This window comes from Galeopterus variegatus, unplaced genomic scaffold, assembly GCF_000696425.1.
Source record: "Galeopterus variegatus unplaced genomic scaffold, G_variegatus-3.0.2 Scaffold3753, whole genome shotgun sequence".
In the NCBI taxonomy this organism is placed as follows: Eukaryota; Metazoa; Chordata; class Mammalia; order Dermoptera; family Cynocephalidae; genus Galeopterus; species Galeopterus variegatus.
Window position 1 is genome coordinate 1,746 of NW_007729864.1, and position 16,040 is coordinate 17,785.

A 16,040-nucleotide genomic window follows, 5' to 3' on the forward strand; every position below is an offset into this window, starting at 1 on the left:
TTTTTTTTTTTTAAAGAAACTCAAGACAGACTTTCAGAAGGTTGTTTTCTAAGAATCTTGCTGGCAGTGTGAAAGTAACCCCCTGTGCACCGCCACACCCGGCCTCACGTGGCCACCTCTTTCTCCCCCCATGCAGGGCTGGCTCCCCAGTATATATAAACCTCTCTGGAGCTCGGGCATGAGCCAGCAGGGCCACCCATCCAGACACTTCACAGCGTAGCAGAGCTTTCCAGAGGAAGCCTCGCCCAGCCTCTGCACTGAGGCACTTCTGTGCACACTGCTGCAGCTGCGGGCCTGAGATGCCAGCTGTCCAGCTGCTGCTTCTGGCCTGCCTGGCATGGGGCATGGGGGCCAGGACAGCCCAGCTTCGGAAGACCAACGACCCAAGTGGCCGATGCCAATACATCTTCAGTGTGGCCAGCCCCAATGAATCCAGCTGCCCCGAGCAGGGCCAGGCCATGTCAGCCATCCGGGACCTACAGAGAGACAGCAGCACCCAGCGCACAGACCTGGAGTCTGCCAAAGCCCGGCTCAGCTCCCTAGAGAGCCTCATCCACCGGCTGACTTTGAGCCAGGCTGCTGGGCCCCAGGAAACCCAGGAGGGTCTACAGAGGGAGCTGGGCACCCTGAGGAGGGAGCGGGACCAGCTGGAAACCCAAACCAGGGAGATGGAGACAGCCTACAGCAACCTCCTCCGAGACAAGTCAGCTCTGGAGGAACAGAAGAGGCAACTGAGGCAAGAGAATGAGGATCTGGCCAGGAGGTTGGAAAGTAGCACCCAGGAGGTAGCAAGGCTGAGAAGGGGCCAGTGTCCCCAGACCCGGGACACCTCTCAAGACATGCCACCAGTCTCCAGGGAAGGTAAGAATGTGGGGTAGAGAGGCCGCGAGTCCAGCAGGTGAAATGGTTCGTGGCCCAGGCCTCTCCTCCTTTCCCGGCCTTTCTCCCAGAGGTCACATCTAACTCACGGCATGAATTAAGGAAGGCAAAGCAATCACTTCCATGTGTACTGGCAATTCAGCTTCTGGGAGCTTTGCTCAGGTTAGTGGTTTTGAGTTCTCGTGCCTCTTCATGGCAGGGTTTTCACAGTCCACAGCAGAATGAGATCGATGAGGACCAGGTGAGATGTACATGTCTATGAGCGGGAGAAAGATGCCAACTGTCCTTTTCCGAAAACTGTGCCTTTTCTGAATCTTTGTTCAGAGATGATTATTTCTACGTTTTTGTGTGAAAATGACCTCTGTTTACAAAGTGACAATAGAATTACGAAGTGATAAAGGGGTAAGTTTTTTTTGGTTTTGTTTGTTTTTAATGTCCTCCGTTGGCAAAATTAGGTGGTGACAACCCTTTGTCGGTTCCCTCTATATGTTGTTTTGGAAGTTTTCCTACTTTTTGCCCAATCCGAGAACCTCTGCTGGGAAGTCATCAGACTTGAGGTGTTTTTTTCCAGCTGGGAAGCTCTTCTGTTCATACCGGTCCCTGGTCCCCGCTTGCTTAAAGGTGAATCTGTGAGTGTGTTTGGGGTGGGGGACACTCTTCTCATTAGCTGGGAAGACAGCATTTGTGTCACTTCTTGTTAAAGTTGTGCTCCAACTATTCACTGTGTAATACATTTTCTGATTATCAAGAAACGAGCAAGCAAATCCAGTTATGGGACAATTCATCCAGGCTCTTTAAAGGTGTCAATATAAAGAAAGAAAAAAGTGGTGTGGTACGTGCTTGTTCTAGATTTAAAGACTAAAGAGACTTGACAGCCAAATAAAGTGCAGGATCCTTAATCGGTTCCTGCATCCAGGGAAAAAAACCTGTGAGGAACAAGTTCGGGATCATCGAGAAAATTTGAATATAGACTGCATATTAGACCATGTGGTTGTATTAATGTTCTTTTTCTTGGGTTATGGGGGAGGATGTCTGTGCTGCAGTGCTTGGGGTGAGGCATCAGAATATCTGCAATCTGCTTTCAAACAGTTGGGCAAAGACTGTAAATACCTAAAGAACGAGCAGAAGAAAGGTAAAACAAATGTGGCAAAATATTAACAATTGGGGAATGAATCTATGTGAATGGTACATGGGGAGTTTATTGTAATTTCAATTTTTCTATAGGTTTGAAAATCTTCAAAATAAAATGACGGGAAAATATTTTCTAAAAAGGCAAGATCTGCATAGGTGTGAGGCTAGAAAACCTGAGCCAGTGCCTGGGTGTGACCTTGGGCAAATTATTTAACCCTCCGCACCCTCGTTTCTTATCCATAGCATGACAAAGAAACTTCCTGCTGTAAGTAATCATTTTTGTGGGGTTCAAATAAAATAACTGTACAATACAAAGGGTTTTTTTAAATTCCTAGATCGTAAGAATTTTTTTTTTTTTTGTCCTTTTTGAGACCTGCTGCACCACGCTCAGCCAGTGAGCGCACCCGCACCGGCCATCCCTATATAGGATCCGAACCCGCGGCCATCCCTATATAGGATCCGAACCCGCGGCGGGAGCGCTGCTGCACTCCCAGGGCCGCACTCTCCCGAGCGCGCCACGGGCTCGGCCCTAGATTGGAAGAATTTAAAGAGATCCAATTCCGAACTTTACAACTACCAAGAGTGAGTTTGTAAGAGCTGAGGGGCCCGAGGTTGCACAGCTGGTCAGTGGTAGACTTGATACTTGAACCTGAGTCTGTGAAAACAAATGAAACAATCGTTACTACTACAGATTGTTAAGGAAGTTACATTCTCAACGAAAACTCACATGCACGCGTGCGCATGCGTGCGCTGGTGTGTGTGTGTGTGTGTGTGTGTGTGTGTGTGTGTGTGTGTGTGTGTGTGTGTGTGTACACAAAAATAGAGGCAACGTTTTGTCTTTTTTTTTTTTTCTTGGGTGACAGGCCAGTATGGGTATCTGACCCCTTGACCTTGCTGTTATCAGCACCACACTCTCCAAAGTGAGCTAAATTTTGTCTTTTTCTTGTTTCGTGGTCATTTAACAAGTCTTTGGGAATTTATTAGACGTGTTCTCTAATTTTACATTTCTTTTTGTCTTTTCCAGCTGCTCTATTGTGGAAATAAGAGCAACATCCCATTATAATGAACTCCAAACTTGGAAGTTCTTTTCTAGTAGAGGATCATTTTCATGAGCAGGAAATTACTTTAGTACAAGAATGTAGAACTGGAAAGGGACTTAGCAAGCATCCGGTGCCACTGGCTCATTTTTGCAGATGTAGAAACTGAGGCTGAGAGAGGTTACTCAACTAGTTCGTGGCCACCTAACCAGTTAGTGGCAGAGCCCGGGCTAGAATTCCGGTCTCTCCCCCTGAGGTTCAGTGACTTTTAGGACTGCCAGCTGACCCCTAGTTTATAGACCCTAAAGACACAGGACAAAAAGGGACAGAAATTCTTGGAACAAGAGGTCTGCTTCAAGGTCCTAGACATGGGGGGAGGGGCATTTGGGGAGCTGGAATTAAGCGTGGATGTGCTTTTGTGCAGGAATGGCAAGAACCGAGGTGTGGAGGGTTGGGGAGTGAGGCTTAGAGAGGCGCAGTGCACTCAGGTGAGGTGAGCTTCTTCTCATCCCACCTGTAGTCCAAATTGTCATTGCCATTTTCTTTATCGTGTACTTGTTACAAAGGAAAAAAATCCCCTTAGAATCATGGAAATCCCTTGTTTCTACAAACATCTAGTATGATAGGCAACATTTTACTACATGCTATGACCACAAAGTTCTATACACACACACACACACAAGGCTACTTCCAAAAGTTCACGGAAAAATGGAATTAAAAGATAATATAAATTTTTCCATGAACTTTTTGAAGACTCCTTGTATATTTTTTCTCCTATTTTTTACATAAAAGTAAGCCCAGAGTAGGAGAAAAAAAATGCAATTTACCAAAATACAAACTAGAGTTGGTTATTACTGTCACAAGAAAAGCCCCACTTTCTCCTTTAACCTCTGCTTTGGAAGGGCCGTGATCCCAGGGAAGGGAAGGGGGCCAGGGGAGAGTGGGGTGGGGAAAGAAGGAAGCCAACAATGGGTCCTTCTCAAGCTGGTCACCACCGTGGGCAATGGAGGCTCTGTCCCTCCAAGACCTTCAGCGGGGCTGTGTAGAATTCGACAGAAGAGCATTTATCCATGGGTCTGATACCCTGTTGTCCAAGGGCTTTCTCCTGAGGTATGTCACACTTCCATGGTACACAGATGGGTGCACCAGGCTGGTTCTTGCAGACTTCCTATGCAGAGGATCAGAGAAGTAGGGGCAAGGTCCTGGCAGGTGACACCCGTGAAAGGCAGGTTGCCACAGCAATGGCTGGAAAAAGGCAGGCAGTATGTGCACGGGAGCAGGGGCGGGAGTTGGGGGCCAGAGGTGTTCAACACATGTGCTGCAGACTTCCTTTCCTCACCTACGGGATGGGGATAATAACCCCTCTGGGAGTCATTATGCAGATTAGAAGTAACATGGGGAAGCATCCAGCATAGTTCCTGGCACAGAGTGGCCACCCAGTAAATGAACTATAACGACAAAGGACTGCTTTTGCTTGAGTTCCACTACTGTTTCTAATGTCATTCAGTGATCAAAATGTCAACATGTATGTAACGTTTCTGTAGCACACATAGATTGTAGAGACCATACGTGTTGGGACAGCACACAGGACAACAGTCTACTAGCTAATCTTCATTTTCCTAATGTATTTGTGACAACCTGTAAATATATTGGCACCTTCTTTTTTTTCATTCTTCATTTATGTAATATCGACTTTACGTAATATTGACTGAACTTTTCGAGCAGTGACAGAAATAGCTACAAAAATCATTGCAATGACATTTGCCTATCTACACATGCATACATATAAAAGCAAATTAGTTAAATTCAGTTTCCAGGCTAAGCTCTCTAGAATGTGAGTCTATAAAGCAGAGGTAAGGGCAGAGCATGCAGAAAAATTCCAGAATTTTCTAAAAGACATGCACCCTTAACCCACAGAACGACCGACTTTTAATATTAAAAAAAAATAAATAGAAACCCTAAAAATGTTAACCGTCTGACACAATATGAGAGACCTTCAAAAAGTTCATGGAAGGATTTGTATTATGTTTTGTTTTTGGTGGCTGGCTGGACGGAGATCTGAACCCGTGACCTTGGTATAAGGCTGCGCTCTAACCTACTGAGCCAACTGGCCAGCCTGTATTATGTTTTAACTCAATTTTTCCACAAACGTTTGGAGTACACTCATATAGTTCTTAATATTTTCATAATCTCTTTGTTTTCCTCCCACATCGAGAATGAATTGTTAGTGATTTTGAAACATTCCAGAGAAATTTTAGTTTTGACTCATCTTTATTGAGGACCATTTCATTTATAGTTTCTTATGTAATCCTCAAAACAACCTGATACATTTCTGCAGCTCAGAATACTGGGGCTCAGAGAGGTTGAGTCATTTGCCCAAAGTCACACAGCTGGAACCTGGCAGGGCAACCAAGAAGCTATGATTTCTGGCTCAGTCCAGGCTCCTTTGCACAACTGCTTCCTTGCTTGGGGCCTTGCATCCTCTCCCACAGGCTTTGGTCCTTGTGCCAGATGGCTCCACTCTGGGAGTCTGACTATTGCCAGATGCTCCTGGCTGACATGACCAAGAAGAAGCCAGCAGGTTCATAATCCAACCATCCCACCTGCCAACTGGGAACTGGCCTTGCAATCATTCTGAAAGCCACTCCCTGACATTATGTTTTATTGTGATTCTTGTTTACTTCAGGGAAAGCACATGAGGTGTGGTTCTGGCAAAGAATGGGAAAAGAGATGGGGGAGAGGGACAGCCAGCCAAGGGCTGTTTGCTCAGAGCCCTGAGGGCCATGGTGGGACCAGGCAAGGAAGGTAGCACTGGCCAGTGCCTGTGCCACCTCTTCTTGGGCAGTGGGGAAGACAGAGATGATGGGGAGATTGCTGTGTGTTTACTGGGCATTCACGGGGAGCCAAGCTCAGCCAGCAGCAGGCCACTCTCCAAAGTGCCAAGCAACATCTTCATGGCTCTTGTAAAACCTCCATGGAAGTCTGGGTTCAATCAGGAGATAGAAACCACATAGTAGGTTAAGCCAGGGAAGTTTAATGTAAAGAATTATTAACTATGATGAGACAGCAACTATAAGATACAAGCAAATTCCATATGGCAACTTAGAGCCCTAAGGAAGGATGAACTTGGAAAGGGTTCAGAACTCTTTGGGGAAAGTGGGGTTCAGCCCATCAGATAGCAGAGAAGGGGACTGACTAGCCCAGGCCTGAGCTGATCTGCAGCTGCAACAGGCCACCTCTCAAGTGCAGGTGAGGAGGTTGACCAACCACCTGTGACATGAGTACAATGGGAGTTATGGACAGGCACAGGCAGGAGGCTTTCAGAGCACTGGGGTCCCCATGCAGGGACTCTGGCTTCCTCATTGAGAGGGCTGTGAAAAGATTATGACCAAGCCGAGATTGCATGGTCACTGAGGAACCGCTTCCTGGGTCCATGCTGGGGCAAGGCTCCACCAGATGTCCTCACACCCACACCACTGACCAGACTGGGGCAGGGAAACTGTGGGAGATCTTCTTCCTCCCACAGTGTCCCTCTAGCGCCTCTGTTGAGACAATTCAACATCATGCTCACTTTAAGGCAGAAATGCCTTGTCAGAGAGCGTATATGGAAGGGTGCGTTGGGCTCCAAGAGGCAATGCATTTATAACTGACACCCCTCCCCACCACTGGGTGAGAGGGCTCACAACTGTCATGGCTCTCCAAGACATGGGTCCAAGTCCCAGCCCCACCACTTACTAGCTGTGTGACTGTGAACAAGTTACTTAACCTCTTTGAATCTTGCTTTCCTCATTTGCAAAAGAGGATAATAACATTCACTTTCAGGACTGTTATGTGGACTAGAGGTAATAAACAGCAAGTACCGAGCACAGCATGTGGTTCATAGTGTACATGTAAAGAGTGGTGGCAATAATTAAATTTTATTAGGTGCAGATTGCAGCCCTAAAGCCTTATTCTATTTCTCTGAAATTTTGAAGGCACCACATCATATAAATAACTTATATGAAAATTATTTGGAAAGTGGAAAGAGCTATAAATGCCCATTAATCATCTCTTTTCCCACACAGAAAGCTGTCTTTCAGCATTTCGGTGCCAGTACTTTAGCTATCTTCAAGTCATCTGTGAAAATGCCTGGCTTTTTTGTGTGCTCGTTTGTTTCACTTTCTTTATTCCTGCAGTGGCTAAGAAGGGCATTTCAAGTGACTTGCAAGTATACGCCCTGCTTTTCTTAATAACCATCTTAGGTACTTTGACAGAATAAAGTAGTTCATGTCAGGGATGTGGGGGAGGATGTAGGGGAGAGGAGGTCCATGTGCCCCTTGCATGGGTAGTGTGGGTCACATAGCTGAAGGGCAGGGAGGGGGGCTCTCCAGACTTTTTGTACAGATGCCACCAACAGTATTTCACCTCACATTGCCTAAAACCAGCTCCTGCATTCTGAGAGTTAATTGAGGTATCAAAGAAAAAAAGTTTGAATTGTCCTGAAGAGTAGTCTACAATGGTCCAAGAAAGGAAAACAGCTAAACTCAAGGAACATGCTTAATGATCTGATTTTGAGGAATTGCCATGGTGACGGTTTGCCACCTTGTATGAGCCTCTGCTCCATGCAGGAGGTTTAGCAGGTGAGGCAGGGGAGGGTTGCTCCTGACAGCCAGGGATCAGGGGTCTATCATCATGTTTTAGGCCTAAGAGAGAAGGCATGACAGTGGAGAAGCACGGATGGAGAGGGTGTTACAAATAGCTCTGCCGTCGCTTTTAGGGTTGGGGGTAGCTCTTGCCTTTCCCTGGCAGCACATAAGGACGGGGAACCTCAGGCACCCTGTCCCTCTCCCCTGCTGCCCACGAGCAGCACCAACTCCCTGGCAAAGGTGTGTGGCCACCTGCACTGGGGGAGGAAGGAAGCAGCGTGCAGGTTCCAGATCAGTCTAAGGAGCCTTCATCTGACCTAGTGGACCCATCTCTGCCCTGGGTTCCCATATGGGCCAAGGCAATCTTTAGAATGAAGAACGAGGTGTTTCCTCACCTCCACAGATCCTCAGATAGGGAGAAAGAGAGTCAGAGGACCAAATAAACTTTCCAAGACTCTCCGGGAGCCATTAAGATTGTCCAATGATGCTGGTTCCCAAAGCAGCCTGGAATGGACCCATTTCAGGAGGACTTTGCCAGAATATGAGATCCTCAAGGGAACAGACAAACTGCGTCTTATTCACCTTTTATCTCCAGCACCTAGCACAGCTATGCCCTTCATAGGTGCTCCCAAGGGGCTGGAAGAATGAATGGATAAATAATTCTGTGGATTCAAGGCTGGGAAGACTTAAGACCTGCCATGTCCCTGGGTGCACTCCAAATTACCCCTGGAGTTTGGGATGCTTATGGAGGATGGCCTCAGTTGGCTATACATTTTGGGTTATGGGTCTTGATGGCTTACATTGTCCTCTCTAGACTGAGGGCTATCCCAGGGGACAGAGGAGCCGCCCCTGTCCAGGGTCATTGCACTCTTATGGAGGCTGAACAGCTGCAGCTGCACAAAGGCAGGGCTGGGGAGGAGAGGACTGCAGCAGCCGGGGTCAGGAGAGGGCGGCTGATGGGACAGCTCGGCTTGTGCAGCAGGGCTCTCAGCCATGGCAAAATGCCGCCCCCAGCCCCATGGCCCAGCCCAAGCCTGAGAGCTGTTTAGCTGAATGTTTCCTCCAGCTCCTTCCAGAGAGAAACATTTTCTGTACTGTAACTGATCGGAGCCGAACACCAGCAACTCGGAGAGGGCACCTCTGATCCCAGGGATGTGGAGACTGTGTCTTAAGATTGATGAAATACGGTACATCCAGAGGGGTTAAGAGTTCCATTGTAATCCTCCACGCCTGGAATCTAAATATAGGAGAGTTGAGTAAACAAACAATAAAAGGCAGAAAAAATTAAAAAAGAAGAAAAAGCTGACCTTCAGTTGTGTGGAGCCCCAGCCTCAGGTGATGCGCTGACTTCCTTCCTATTGTCTTGGACACCTGAAAATCCTGAGCAAGGAGCCAGGTCACTCAAGGGCCAGAGAAATGACCGAGGCATTCAGCAAGAGAAAAAAAGCCAAAGCATTAAGCCTGTCTTTTTACTCCGATGCTCTGCCATCTGGTCCTTGCAGATGCTGGACGGCCTGCCCCTGCCAGGTCTAGCCAATTCCTACAGATAGTGAACGACTCAGCTGGGAGCTTGTCTTTCCTGTGCAGTCAACCAATCCAGAGCCACACCCCTACCTCCTCCTCTCTCCAGCCATTATCCTCCTGCCCTAATCAACCCAGGGCCAGAGACCACACAACTAGGGACAGCCCCTAGGCCCTAGAGCCTGCTGAAATTATTCAAACTAGCCAGTGCTAACCCTTCCTTACCTGCCTCCCCTGTTCCTTCCCATGGAAAGAACGATAAAGCCTGTTGCCCACATTTCCACCACGCTCCCTCTGACTCCTGAGCAACCCTGGTGCTTTCCCATGCAGCCCCCCCATGGCAGGGTGTGACCCCTTCCCCTTGGAATCTGTGAGTACAGTATGACAAATTATCTTTTTTAAAGACTTTTTTAAAATTCGATTTTATTTGTATTTATTTTTGTGGGGTACAGTGCGTTGTTTCAATACGTGCATATCTTGCACAATCATTCACTTAGGGTAGGCAGCATAGTTTTGTTCCCAATAGTTCACCCCTTATTCCTCTCCCCAACCCCTCCCAGCTCTGGTAACCATTATTCTATTCTCTACTTTTTTTTTCTTTGACACACACAAATTAATATCCTTATTGCAAAAAGAACTCTTAAAATGAATTAGAAAAATCTAAGCTGAAATTTAGTGAAGGACATGAGCAGGTAAGTCACACGCCCAGAGAAACACACATGGTTAATAGTGTCTTCTAGGATCTGGTTGCTGGCTGAGGCACCCCCATCTCTCAGGATCCTGGGTGTCAGGTTGACTCCATTGCTGGCCTGGATGTGGGGTGGCAGCAGAGGCAGGGGCAGGGCTAGGGCCCATGGCCCCCTAAAGACTGTTTTCTAAGAGCAGCTTTAGGTTCACAGCAAAATTAAGATCCTCCATTTAGGTACAGAGAGTTCCCATATACCCCCTGCCCTCACACATGCACAACCTCCCCCACTATCAACACCCCCCACCAGAGTGGTGCATTTGTCACACTTAGTGACCTGCATGGGCACATCATCATCATCATCACCTACAGTCCATAGTTTACATTAGGGGTCATTCTTGGTGTTGTACACGCTACAGGTCTGGACAAATGTGTGATGATATGTATCGACCATTATAGTATCACTCAGCGTATTTTCATTGCCTGAAAATGCCTCTGTGCTGCACGTCCTCATCCCTTCCCTCCCCACACCCCCACCTCACCCCACCCATCCACCACTCTTTTTACTTTCTCCATAGTTTTGCCTCAAACTATCTTTTCCGTGGCAATCATCTCCTGATCTGTTGGCCTCACCATACCTAAATAATAATCGAACCTACATTTTGAAACAGCCAAGCCTATTTCTTTTGGCTATTGCCTTATCCTTGTATTCAAGAACTGCCATAAGACCATAATCCTAAGCAAAAGCAGAAATGTGTGGCACACGGTGATGACTTAATGTCTAACCAAGGTCACTCGCACAGCTTCCCTTCTCCATGGCTCATACCCCACCTCAAATTCCCATAGCAATCCTGCACACGCTTTCTTCCTTATGCAAAACTGGTTTCAGAAAGGAATCTGGCAGAATATTTTTTTTTCTTAAAATATGATAGTTATGGGCCGGCCCGGTGGCGCAATGGATAGTGCGCCGCTTGGGAAGCGCGGCGGCGCTCCCGCCCGAGGGTTCGGATCCCACATACAGACCAGTTCCCGCTCACTGGCTGAGCGAGGCGCGGGAGCAACACCGAGGGTTGCAATCCCGTTGCCGGTCCCCGGTCCGGTACGAAGGCAACACTGAGGGTTGCAATCCGTTGCCGGACACGGAAAAAGAAAAAAGACAAAAGACAAAAAAATATATATATATGATAGTTATTATTTTTTCAAGAGATTAGGAACCTTTAGAAGGTAGGGACCAGGGACCGTGCCTTATTCATATTGGATTCCCAGTGTCTAGCCCATGTAAATCTTTACCATTGTTTGTTAAATGAATGTTTTTTAATTTCTAGCATCCTCTCGGAGCTGGGAGAGATGGGGCTGGAGACAAGTATTGGGAAGGCAACCAGGAGGTACACCTGATAGGATATTTCAACTGAGCATGTAAAGCTTAATGTGTTACTTCTTACAGAAATATTTGCACATGACAAGGATAAAAACCTAAAGTCATGCAGTGAATTTTTAATTGTTGAAATTCAGACATCTAGGAAGATGCTAAGGACCTTCTCAATATCCCTGAAATCCCTCATCTATTCATAAATTGGCCCTTCTGGCAGGAATTATTTAAATTGTATATAACCTTATTTTGTGATGAATACCCTACTCTGTGCTAGGCACATTGTTAATGTTATTTATTATTTGTGAGCTTTTTAATTATGGGATTTCTCAAACATACACAAAAGTTGAGAGAACAGCAGGAACCCCAATGTAGCCATTACCCAGCCCCAGTAGTTATCAGCCGAGTCCAGTCATGTTTCATCTTCCCTTCCCCGACCCCCAATCCCGGATCATTATTTGAGAGCAAATTTCAAACATCATATCTCTGTAACTATCTGAAGTAATGGAGAAAAAAAAAAAAAACCAGTGGTTACCAGGGTTTCAGAGAATGAGGGAAGGGGGGATGAACAGGTGGAGCACAGAGGATTTTTAAGGCAGCAAAACTATTCCGTATGATACTGCAATGGTGAATACATGCCCTTATGCATTTGGCAAAACCCACAGAACTGTGCAACACTAAGAGGGAACCCTAGTGTAAAATTAAGTTAATAATAACATATCAGTGTTGATTCATGATTGTAAGAAATGTACCCACTAATGTAGCATGTCAATAACAGGAGAAACTATATCTGTGGATGGGGGAGGGTATGGGAACTAGCTGTACTTTCTGCTCAATTTCTCTGTAAAACAAACTGCTATAAAAATAAAAAAATAATTTAAAAAAAAAATCACATCTTTGGGAGGCTATTTCAAAGCCGTCCTCAACATGGTCAATCCTTGGGCCACTTCTCACAGTACGATTTTGTCTTTCTTTTAATACAGTTGCTACATGGAATTTGGACACTTTGGCCTTCCAGGAATTGAAGTCACAGTTAACTGAGGTTCCTGCTTCCCGAATCTTGAAGGAGAGTCCATCTGGCCATCCCAGAAATGGAGAGGGAGACAGTGGTATGAAGTTAGATTTCTTCCCTTTTGTGCCAACGTGGTCTTCATCCATGTCTAGTTCTGTGTTCGGAGTCAGTACAGAGTAAATGCCCAGCCGGGTGGGAAATGAGTAACTTCCTCGTGAGCAGAGGCAGGAAAGGGGGACAGGAACAGAACCCCCTCTCTGCTCCCTTTCCAGGGCAGGTCTGGAGGAAGTCAGTCTCTCCCCAGCAGAGCCTTATATCCTGTCACCCATACTTGGGAGGCTGGGATGGGCTGGCCTGGGCTGGGGGGAGATGAGAGAGGTGGTTATTTCACCCACTTGATTGTCACACAGACTTAACTACACCTGGAAAATGACATTTTTCAGTAGGTCCTTCATACATTTACCTTAGGGACAGGTATCCACCATGCACCAGCTCAACACACAGTTTGTTACTAAAGGTATTTTTTCTGGATTTTGGCCACTTAGGAAAAGTACCATTTGTCTCTTTCCAAAATGTTCCCTGAAAGCCTGACTTTAAGACTAAGACTGCGGTTTTCAGAAACGTTAACTATCCATGTGATTGCCAATTATTGCTAGCACTGAAGGGCATGTGTAATAAAAGAGGATGGAGGTTATGAAATACTTAAAATATGATTCTCTGAGAGATGCACAGCAAAGAGTGCCTGCCTTCTGTGAGGAAATCAAAGGTGCCCATTACAGTACAGAGATTTGTTGTGATTCTGCTAAATCTAAATTTTCAACCATCTCTTCCCCACATATAAAAAGTTACATACAGATTTTCTTGTATTAAAATGATGCATGAAATATGTGGCCCATTGATCAGGGCTTGGAAAACTTTGTCATATTAAATTATTCTTTTGAGTTGATTTTTCTCTGTCCTATTTTTTAATAATTAAATCAGACATAAAAGTCATGAAGAGTAGTGTCATGAACACCTATGATTCCCTGCCCAGCTGACATAGAATATTACAAATACAGTTGCAGCCTTCTGGGCAGCCCTCATCTTTACAACTAAGCTGAGCAGAAGCTCGATTCACATCAGACTGATCACAGAACATTTACCGTGCGCTTCCTCTATGCCAAGCACTGAGCATGTGTACATTTAACATTTGCAACAGCCCTACTACCCAAAACTCTGTTATCTCCTTTACCGAGGAGAAAACAGACTTAGAGAGTTAATTACTGAAAGTCACGCAGCCTGTGGGTGGCAAAGCCCAGATTTAAACTCAGACTGCCTGTCTCTAGGGCCCTTGCTTTTCTGCCAGCTCTGCTAAGCTTCCGTGTTGTCATTGTATTTGGAAAGATTATGGGTTAGTGGTTTTATTGTTTTGTTTTTCATTCAGGATGTGGAGAACTAGCCTGGGTAGGAGAGCCTTTCACTCTGAGAACAGCTGAAACGATCACTGGCAAATATGGTGTGTGGATGAGGGACCCCAAGCCCTCCTATCCCTATACCCAGGAGACCACATGGAGAATCAACACGGTGGGCACAGACATCCGCCAGGTTTTCGAGTACGACCTCGTCAGCCAGTTCGTGCAGGGCTACCCTTCTAAGGTTCACGTGCTGCCCAGGCCGCTGGAAAGCACAGGCGCTGTGGTGTACGCCGGGAGCCTCTATTTCCAGGGGGCTGGGTCCAGGACTGTGGTGAGGTATGAGCTGAACACCGAGACAGTGAAGGCTGAGAAGGAAATCCCTGGCGCCGGCTTCCATGGGCAGTTCCCGTATTCTTGGGGCGGCTACACAGACATTGACTTGGCTGTGGATGAGACAGGCCTCTGGGTCATCTACAGCACCGAAGAGGTCAAAGGTGCCATCGTCCTCTCCAAACTGAACCCAGAGAATCTGGAACTTGAACAAACCTGGGAGACTAACATCCGCAAGCAGTCCGTCGCCAATGCCTTTGTCATCTGTGGCACCTTGTACACCGTCAGCAGCTACTCCTCAGCCGAGGCTACCATCAACTTTGCTTACGACACAGGCACAGGTAGCAGCAAGCCCCTGACCATCCCGTTCAAGAACCGCTACAAGTACAGCAGCATGATCGACTACAACCCCCTGGAGAGGAAGCTCTTTGCCTGGGACAACTTCAACATGGTCACTTATGACATCAAGCTCTCCAAGATGTGAAAGCCTCCGAATCATACCAGCAAAGGCAGAAGGAGGTGATCAGGGCTCCTGAAGGGAGCAGGCGGAGGGCAGAGCCAGCCGGAGCCCAGGCTGCTGTCGCTGCTTTCCAAGCTTTCACTAATCCAGAAGGATGTTCCTGGTCATTGTCAGACTATGTGTAATAGCAATCTGCAGATTTACACAGTTTTGTAGTATAATAGATATGCTTTTCTTCTGACAGCTTTTAAGGGGATGTTTAACCAAAAGTTAAGCTTTCTGATGATTCAGGGCAGGGCCTGTAAGTTATGGTAGTTTTTTCATGAAAAACACTGCTCTTGCATGTTGCATGGTTACTGTAAACCACAACAAAAGCAACACTTCTAAAGGAAGAGGAATAGCTCTTGTAGCCAGCACTGAACATATGTAAAATGCATTTACTACAATTGGCCTGTAAGGCTTCAGATAGAATCCAGTTGGGTATTACACAACCCTTTGCCCTGGGAAATAAAATGATCTTACACAACATTCTTTTCCTTGAACTTTGTGGGAATCTTTTCTTAAGAGAAGAGTGCAGACTCCAACCATCAGATAGTTCCTTTGGGCTGGGAGAGGTGATTGCAGGATGTTAAAGGTGGGGGGGTGTGTGTGTGTGTGTGTGTGTGTGTGTGTGTGTCTGTGTGTGTGTGTGTCTGTGTGTGTGTGTGTCTGTGTGTGTGTGTGTCTGTGTGTGTGTGTGTCTGTGTGTGTGTGTGTCTGTGTGTGTGTGTGTCTGTGTGTGTGTGTGTCTGTGTGTGTGTGTGTCTGTGTGTGTGTGTGTCTGTGTGTGTGTGTGTCTGTGTGTGTGTGTGTCTGTGTGTGTGTGTGTCTGTGTGTGTGTGTGTCTGTGTGTGTGTGTGTCTGTGTGTGTGTGTGTCTGTGTGTGTGTGTGTCTGTGTGTGTGTGTGTCTGTGTGTGTGTGTGTCTGTGTGTGTGTGTGTCTGTGTGTGTGTGTGTCTGTGTGTGTGTGTGTCTGTGTGTGTGTGTGTCTGTGTGTGTGTGTGTCTGTGTGTGTGTGTGTCTGTGTGTGTGTGTGTCTGTGTGTGTGTGTGTCTGTGTGTGTGTGTGTCTGTGTGTGTGTGTGTGTGTGTGTGTGTGTGTGTGTGTGTGTGTGTGTGTGTGTGTGTAACTGAGGCTTGTGCCTGGTTTTGAGGTGTTGCCCAGGATGACACCGAGCAAACGGTAGAATCCACACCTTCCCACCTCCAAATCCTGGTGCTCTTGGCCCTTCCTGAACAATCTTTCCACCACCCTCCCCTCAACTCACCCTCTCTTCACCCTTGCTCCTCTTTAGTTCTCATCTGTTATCATAGGTATGAATGTCACGAGCCACGACCTCAGGTGAGCAAACATTATAGCATTATTTTTTCCCCCAATTTAAAAAATTGTGGTAAAACACACAACATAAAATTTACCATCTTGACTATTTTTAAGTGCACAGTTGAGTGGTATTATACACACTCACATTGTTGTGCAGCCATCACCACCATCCAGCTCCAGAACTTCTTTCACATTGTAAATCTGAAGCTCTACACCCATTTAGTAATAACTCCCCATT

The 16,040-nt window shown here is 46.5% G+C and overlaps 1 protein-coding gene across 1 annotated transcript; it reads left to right on the forward strand.

Moving 5' to 3' along the window:
- The first annotated feature begins 299 nt into the window (after window positions 1–299).
- On the forward strand, window positions 300–14,952 carry LOC103601486 (myocilin). The gene is made up of 3 exons (XM_008585901.1): window positions 300–861; window positions 12,231–12,356; window positions 13,683–14,952. The coding sequence occupies exons 1-3, from the start codon at window positions 300–302 to the stop codon at window positions 14,465–14,467; spliced, it is 1,473 nt and encodes a 490-aa protein (XP_008584123.1). The 3' UTR covers window positions 14,468–14,952.
- Window positions 14,953–16,040: the final 1,088 nt, after the last annotated feature.

What these genes read in the sequence shown, in the direction of transcription:
- LOC103601486 (XM_008585901.1), top strand. Translation starts at nt 300, where the DNA reads ATGCCAGCTGTCCAGCTGCTGCTTCTGGCCTGCCTGGCATGGGGCATG. An exon ending in GCCACCAGTCTCCAGGGAAG is followed by an intron (nt 862 to 12,230) that starts GTAAGAATGTGG and finishes CTTTTAATACAG; the next exon opens with TTGCTACATGGAATTTGGAC. An exon ending in AAATGGAGAGGGAGACAGTG is followed by an intron (nt 12,357 to 13,682) that starts GTATGAAGTTAG and finishes TTTTTCATTCAG; the next exon opens with GATGTGGAGAACTAGCCTGG.